Source organism: Rhagoletis pomonella, unplaced genomic scaffold, assembly GCF_013731165.1.
Source record: "Rhagoletis pomonella isolate Grant_MI unplaced genomic scaffold, Rhpom_1.0 Rhpom_scaffold_07197, whole genome shotgun sequence".
Lineage (NCBI taxonomy): Eukaryota > Metazoa > Arthropoda > Insecta > Diptera > Tephritidae > Rhagoletis > Rhagoletis pomonella.
In genome coordinates, this window is record NW_023465723.1 from 1 (window position 1) to 8,367 (window position 8,367).

Below are 8,367 nucleotides of genomic sequence, written 5' to 3' on the forward strand. Positions count from 1 at the left end.
TATTTGTGCGCGCTGCACAAGTCGGACTCAAACCTAAATATTAAACATGGTCCTTTTGAGGCCTTAAGAAACGAAGTGGCACCAAAAAACTCAAAAAAGAATAAAGAAACACAGCTCTGGGCGGCCTCTTGGGCATATTACAAAATTGACTCAAGTCAGTAGCGAGCGAGAAACCACAAAGCGCGGACGGTAAGAAAGGTCAGTGAGCGAAAAAAAAAAACAATCGGGGAAATCAAAAAAAAAAAAGACATTTAATTTGCGAAAAAAAAAACAATTAAACGCGAGTGAAAAAGTTAAATCAAACAAACAAACGACACAAATAACAAAATTAAAGACGAGCACCAATTTTGTTAAAAACAATATTTTAAAAGTCGCGAGCAGCATACCTGCAGCAACAACATATTTACTTGCGGTACCAAGGCATATTAAACAGTGGTGAAATTACAAAAAACCAAAATAAAAAATTATTTTTCAAAAGTTGGTAAATTAAAACAATTAAACGAAAACGACAAAGATTTAGCATCAAATAGTGCTCTTGTGGAAAAGAGAAAAAGTTTGAAAATTGTGCAAATTAAAACTACAAAATTTAAAACGATACAATTGTGAGATTGTGAGCAACAAATTTTTTAAGCGTTGCGAGCAGCATACCTGCAACAGCAACAAATTCTAATCGTTGCGAGCAGCATACCTGCAACAGCAACAAAATTTTAGACGTTGCGAGCAGCAGACCTGCAACAACAACACATTTTCAAGCGTTGCGACCGCCAGCAGTATACCTGCACTTAACGGAGAAGCGGTGCAAACGCCCTACTGGAGCATCAAAGGCGTAAGCGGTGCGACCCCAGCACTACCAACAATTTCACTACAAACCGGACATAACCCCTACCCGAAGAGGCGGAACGGAAAATTAATACGACCGGCTAAGTAAAAACACCCATGGCTGAGTAAGTCCGTATATTTCATGTGTATATGTATATAAATATATTGCGGTAGCCCGGTAATTATTCAAAAGAAAAGGAGACCTAGTTTTCCAACCCCCGTTACTTCGAAAGAAGACAAGTTTTTTCAAACACCCCGTTAATCTCGAAAATTCCAGTTGCGCCTTGTTGAATTTAAAACCTATGCATATACATATATGTATATATATGTTTATATGTACATATGTATGTATGCACATAGTAACAGCAAATTAGCTAGCATCTTTGACTTTGCTAAAGTCGTACAGTAAAAGTCCTGTTATTTGCACCCAGCTCTGCCGAAATTACAGCAGATTCTTATATTCACGACATAAATTTGTACATAGTTACTTACATATAGATATTTTAATTTACATATGTATGTAGGCAAATATATCAGGCGGTAACCAAAACCAGCGAAAAATAGTTGAGCGCAACTGTTTTTCATGTGTACATACATATGTACATGCATACAACTCCCACTCACTGTTTCTGAGGACGTTTGACTCATTGTTCTGAAGCTAGCAAATTCGCAGCGTTAGCAAACATATTCTCATAATTGCCTATCTTCTCTATTCTCGCTCTATATCAGTGCCCCATGTAACTAGCTCATGTGCGTACTGACTCTTAAGCGCAATATCAATTACACTCAATATTCAAATAAAATAAAAAGGGCGGAGCTTATCTGTACAGTGGGCCGCTGCTGACCATAAATTGCACTATAGTACAGTGGTACGAAAATCAAGTAATTCAACCCAAAATTAACACCCACATCACCCACTAAATAAAATAAAACGCAAAGAAGCGGATTAAGGCCAATATATATATTTATAAAAAAAAAAAAAAAAAGAATAGTCGAGCGCGACTGTACCGCGTTGTAGCTGTATATAATCGCATACGCTAATCTCCCACTCATTGTTATATCCTAATTCGCATATTTAACTCACACCATATGTACATGTTTCTGACCCTTTAATCCAGCCGTCTTTTCATATTGAGTGTACCCGCAACTTGCTCACACTCTAATATACGCATACACTCAATATTAATTACACTCAATTTTAAATAATATAAACAAAAAGGCGGAGCTTATTGGCACAGTGGGCCGGAGCTGACAAAATATCTCACTTGAGTACAGTAGTACAAAACTGAACGATTTTTACAACAAAACCCAACCCCAAAAAGAAAGCGAATTTAAAATTAAGTCACCGTTTTTTTAAACCGTAGAATATCTACTCATACCCACCCCCTAAAATATTTCGGTTTAAATTATAAACTCACTCTACGCATTTAATAAAATTTCGCCCAACAAAATGCCGCAAGATAAAGATACCCCTACTGAAAAAACCAAAAAAAATAACTGTCTCCAAAAATTTATTTTCGAAAGCAATAGGCTGGAGATTTTTTGTTCAAAATGGTCACCGTCCTTAGCCACTGATCAAACCGAAACCTTACTTGAGGTCAAAATCCAACAACTGGACAGCAACTGGGATAGCCTTTTAAAAGCTTACGAAGCAATATTCATGGACGATGATCACCCAGAAGTCAGTGGCTCGGTAGAACAAAAATACTGCAAATGCTCGGAGAGCTACCAAACCTGCAAGTCCCAAATGTTGGAAGCGTTACAACTTTTTAGAGTTAATACGACCCCTCAAGCTACCCAGCAAACATTCAACACGACTTTTACCCCAAACCCTTCTGCCTCCAACGAGGTTTATCTCAAGGTACCACCGTGCGACACAGAAGTATTCCACGAGACATGTTTACGGCAGTCTATATAAAACACCCCAAATTAACCCCCGCTCAAAAGTTGTACCATTTGCGATATAAGACAAAGGGACAAGCAGGACTTATTGTAAAACAATACCCTCCTACCGACGAAAACTTTGCGCATGCATGGGAAGCTTTAAAATCACGTTACGAAAACCCAAGAATTCTAGTAGATAACCAACTCAAAACCCTACTAAATTTGCAGCCCGTTTACGGAGAAAGTGGCGAGCAATTACAAAGGCTACAAACAACAATTAATAATTGCCTCTCCACTCTTGCATCACAAAAAATTTCTACGAAGGACTGGGATCCCATTCTTGTGTACTTGTGTTCATCGAAACTACCAAGTGAGACACTTTCCCTGTGGGAGCAATCCCTCAGCTCTCGGAAAGAGTTGCCACTATGGTCAGAGATGAACAAATTCCTCACTTGCAGGTACGAAGTGGTTGAACGGCTTGGTACGTATCGACCGACTAAACCCAAACCACAGTTTACCCCCTTCAACCCTAGAGCTGGCAGTCACAGCTCCACATTTATTAATAAAAATCGCACCCAAAACTTCCACGTAGATTCCGGGAAACCAGTTTCATGCAAGCTGTGCAACTCCAATCACGCAATGAAACTTTGCGTTAGATTCAAGAATCTCTCTGTACCTGATCGTCTCAAATTCGTACGTGAGCACAAGTATTGTGAAAACTTCCTCTCTTGTTCACACTTAAAAGGTCAATGTCAGAGCAAATTTACCTGTGTATACTGCCAACAACGTCATCACTCATTACTCCATTTTCAAGCAAACCAGCAAAACTCGAAACCCAACCCAAAACCCCAATCATCGACGACGCAGGCAACAACCACAGTGGAAATAGCAGACGACATGCCCTCCACGTCAACAGGAATCATTCACACCCCACCAACCCACAAAAAAGCAGTCAACAAAGTTTCAACTCACTTCTCGTGCAGCAAAGGAACCACCCTATTACCCACAGCGATGGTACCAATTTACTTCGCGGGAGAATATCACCGGATCCGAGCAATGATAGACCAAGGCTCACAAAAAACCTTTGTCACGTCTCGGATCCAAAAAATATTAAATTTACCCACCAAAGAAACCCATTATGAAATATCGGGAATGGGAGGGCTAGTGGTCCAAAACTCGAAAAATGTTTGCGAGTTAACCCTTTGTTCTGCGGACTTAAAGCAAAAAATTCAAACCCAGGCAATTATTTTACCCCACCTGACCCATTTTCTACCCAGTCTCATGGTGTCATACGTAAACCTTCCAGAATTAGCAACTTTAACTTTAGCAGACCCTAATTGTTTCACTCCATCTCGAATCGATATGGTCATTGGGAGCGACGTTATTCCCCAAATTCTCACACAAGGACTATATCATGTTGCAGACGGCACACTCCTGGCGCAGAACACGATATTCGGATGGATAATTAGCGGACCAATAGCTGAAAAGGTGACGTCATTCACAACCCAAGTCATGGAACCCTCGAACGTTGCTCTCAATACGCTATTGAAGAAATTCTGGGAGCAGGACAGCAAGACCACAAAAGTTCGCGTTGTATTCAATGCCTCCAAAATGTCCCATTCTGGTCACTCTTTAAATGATGTGCTACACACAGGCCCCGTACTTCAGAACGACTTAATGGTAGTGATATTAAATTGGCGACTCTATAAGTTTGTGTTTAACGGTGACATTGAGAAAATGTACCGCTAAATACTCGTTGACGAAGAAGACCAAGATTTTCAACGAATTCTATTTCGAAGAACCCCAAGCTCGCCGATTCAAGACTTTAAACTCAAAACAGTCACCTTTGGAGTTAACTGCGCCCCTTATTTAGCAATTAGGACTCTCCATCAGTTAGCAGAAGACTCAAAGAGCTCATTTCCTCTCGCCCATAATATTTTACTACGAGAAACCTACGTAGACGACATACTGTCGGGGGGCCACGATATACAGTCCACTTTTAAATCGATGTCACAAGTGATGGATGCTTTAAGGTCAGCAGGATTTCCTTTACGGAAAATTACAGCAAATCACCCCAGCTTACTTAAATCAGTCCCCGATTCTGCTCTGTTAGACGTAGATTTCTTAAAGTTTCAAGACGCAAGTTCTACAAAAACCCTAGGAATACAATGGAACGCTCTGACTGACACCTTTTCCTACTCTCATGACCCCATTCCTGCTGAGAACTCAAAAACTAAGAGACAAATTCTGTCAGCGGTAGCGAAACTGTTCGACCCGGCAGGATGGCTATCGCCAATAATGGTCATGGCGAAAATCCTCCTCCAACAACTCTGGATGGAAGGGACCGGGTGGGATGAAGCGGTAAAACCAGGCTCTCTAACAAAATGGAACTCATTCCGAGAAAGCCTTCCAGCAATAGAAGACATAAAAATACCCAGGTGGGTGCAGTTCACGCCAAAGCAGTACATTGAATTGCATGGATTTTCGGACGCCTCCGAAAAGGCATTCTGTGCCTGCGTCTACATAAGAGTCCAACTCGGCGAAAACTCGTTCGCGTCCTCACTACTTGCCGCAAAAAGCAAGGTTGCACCCCTTCAGACCGTAAGTCTGCCCCGCTTGGAACTCTGCGGAGCTGTTTTATGCTTGAAATACAATACCGGCGAACGGCAAACTTCGCCGAATTGGGCGATGCTGTCGTTCACCGTTCGCCCAACTATTTCGCCTACTTAAACAGAATTAGAGCGGTAGCGAAAACAGCTGATCCCATTTGGTCGCCTTTATAATTTGGGTGACCATATTTAGAAAAAACTAAACCATATTTAGAAATGAGGAAATGATAACAAATATAAATGTAAAACAAAGAAAGATTATTATAAATAATTTGTTTCAAGCCAGATTTAACGAATCCACAACTATATTTTTCAAACAACAAAAAAAAAATCGTGTTTAGGTTGTTTTCTTTTTAAACTTTGAAAGCACAAAACAAATACGGCCACCTTTGGCACGCACAGCTGTCATCGCCCAGCAGAGCGATAGAAATAAATCTATCGCCATGAAACGCCGCCAAGCGAACTTCGCATTTCGCTTTGGCTGTGTTCAATTTCATATGCTTGCGGGTGTTCTAATTTTGACAGCGCGAATTTCGCTGTGGTGAGTTCGCCGTTCGCCGGCATTGTATTTCAGCTATTACTCTCAAAACTGAGTAAGCAAATTCGATCCGAACTCAATCTGCCCGCTCATGAGTTAATCCTTTGGACAGATTCCGCGATCGTGCCTGGATGGAGAAGCCTCCACATACGTGGAAAACATATGTGGCTAACAGAACTTCCCAAATTGTGGAAAATGTAAATAATGCCCCTTGGCGCCACGTTCCCAGTCACGACAACCCTGCCGATTTAGGCACCCGGGGGTGCAAACCTCAAGATCTTGCCGCAAGCACTCTCTGGTGGAAAGGTCCAGCCTGGCTATGCAAGGCCCACACACACTGGCCGTCTAACACCAGAGCTTCAACTATTAACCCTCCAGAGGAGAGACGACTCGAAGTTTTTCATACCCTAGACAGCACGGATATACTCGAAAGATTCTCTTCTTTCCCACGCGCCCTCAGAGTCATTGCGTACATGTATCGCTTCATAAACCATACCAAAGGGCTACTCATCTCCAACGTGCTTATATTATCCCAGGAGGAACTCAATCAAGTGAAGTACAAGCTGATAGCAAAAACGCAACGAAATCATTACGGAGAAGCGATATCGTTACTTGAGTCCTCGAAGTCACTCAGCAAGAAGAGCCCTCTGCTCACCCTCAATCCGATGCTCGGCCTGCATTCATAATGCGTGTAAATGGACGCCTTAAATATGCCGCACTAAGCTACAATGAGAGGCATCCTATAATAATACCCGATAACTCCATATTTTGCTCTCTTCTCCTAGATTTTCTACACACAACATTGCTTCATGCTGAGAAACAACTCATGATCCGGATGATACAACAGGAATACTTCATCCCACGCCTGAAGCAGAAGGTCAAAAAGTGCATTTTTCACTGCAAACCATGCACGATATACAAACAGCGGATGAAATCCCAAATAATGGCTGCATTACCCCCTGAAAGAACCACCTTTACTCTCCCGTTTCACACTACTGGCGTTGACTTTGCAGGCCCATTCCTCATCAAAACGTCACCTCTTCGAAAAGCGTCGTACACAAAGGCATATGTATGCGTTTTTGTGTGTTTTTCTACCAAGGCCATTCATTTAGAATTGTGTTCCGACTTGACTACGGAAGCGTTCAAAGCGGCTTTTACCCGATTCACTGGCCGTCGTGGCCTGCCGCACAAGATTTTATCGGACAACGGAAAGACGTTTGTGGGAGCACAGCGAGCCCTAAAAAAGGACTTCGCTCTTTTCTTAAAGGAAGCGGCCTCTGATATCGCAGAAACATATGCGTTGCATGGATTCTCCTGGCACTTCATCCCACCATATGCCCCTCATATGGGTGGCCTTTGGGAGGCGGCCGTTAAAAGTTTTAAAACGCATTTCACCAAAGTTGCCGGAAATCAAAAATTCTCTTTCGAAGAGTTCGCAACCCTATTAGTTCGAATTGAAGCGGTTCTAAACTCCAGACCTCTCTCTCCCATGACACAGGACCCGCAAGATTTATTGGCACTTACTCCCGGGCATTTTCTACGAGGAGCTCCCATTGTCTCACCACCGGAACCGGATGCCAAAGAACTTTCACTCATAAATAAGTGGCAGAGACTCAAGGTTCTTCATCATCAGTTCAGCGTACGATGGAAGAACGAGTATCTACACGACTTACAACGGCGATGCAAGTGGAAAACTTCCCAAAAAAACGTTCAAGAAGGAGATTTGGTTGTTGTTAAAGAAGACTGGCTCCCTCCGACCGAGTGGCGACTGGGTCGCATCACACACTTGCATCCCGGCCCCGATGAAAACATTCGGGTTGTAGATATAAAAACCCAGCAGGGAATCATAACTCGAAACATACATAAATTGTGTGTGCTTCCCCCTGCCTGACGTTAGGATACTCACCAAACCCGACACAATACTCTAATTAAATTTATGCTACCTATCCTACCCAACTCCCATTGTTCTACCCGTAGAATATATAACCCATGCGTATATGTACTTCTACTCATTACAAAGCCTCACAATATACGCTGACCCAGTACTAAAGTCTCTCCTCAATCCGTATATTTACAGGTCACGAAAGGATTCCCCCAAGTGCCGACTGTGTGGCCGACTCCACCCGCTGCGCTTGTGTACCGCTTTCCGCGCTATGGATGCCCACGACCGCTATGAGTGTGCACGCTTGCACAAATATTGTGTGAACTGTTTGGCGACTTCACACTCCACCGGAGCCTGCGATTCCGAGGACAGCTGCCATCGATGTGGCTTAGGGCACCACACCCTACTCCATAGAGAGAAGCGGGGCACCACGCGCCAGAAGAAGGGAAGTGTTAGGGCCGAGCTACACAGCCGTTCTGCTCAGCAACGGGCTCGGAGGTTGCGGCGACTGATTGCTGAAGCCCGAAACATCATGGACAAACTCGAAAGGGAGCTGCTGCACTTGGCACCGAGGCAGGCGGGGCGCCATGTTGGAGACATGAGCCCTTAACCCTTTGATTCGTGCCCATTTTAAT

General features: G+C 43.0%; 1 protein-coding gene across 1 annotated transcript; it reads left to right on the forward strand.

Moving 5' to 3' along the window:
- The first annotated feature begins 298 nt into the window (after nucleotides 1–298).
- Nucleotides 299–8,360, forward strand: LOC118755746. Its single transcript, XM_036490569.1, has 2 exons — nucleotides 299–944; nucleotides 7,928–8,360. Exons 1-2 carry the CDS (start codon nucleotides 937–939, stop codon nucleotides 8,340–8,342), a joined length of 423 nt encoding a protein of 140 aa, XP_036346462.1. The 5' UTR covers nucleotides 299–936; the 3' UTR covers nucleotides 8,343–8,360.
- The last annotated feature ends 7 nt before the right edge of the window (nucleotides 8,361–8,367 follow it).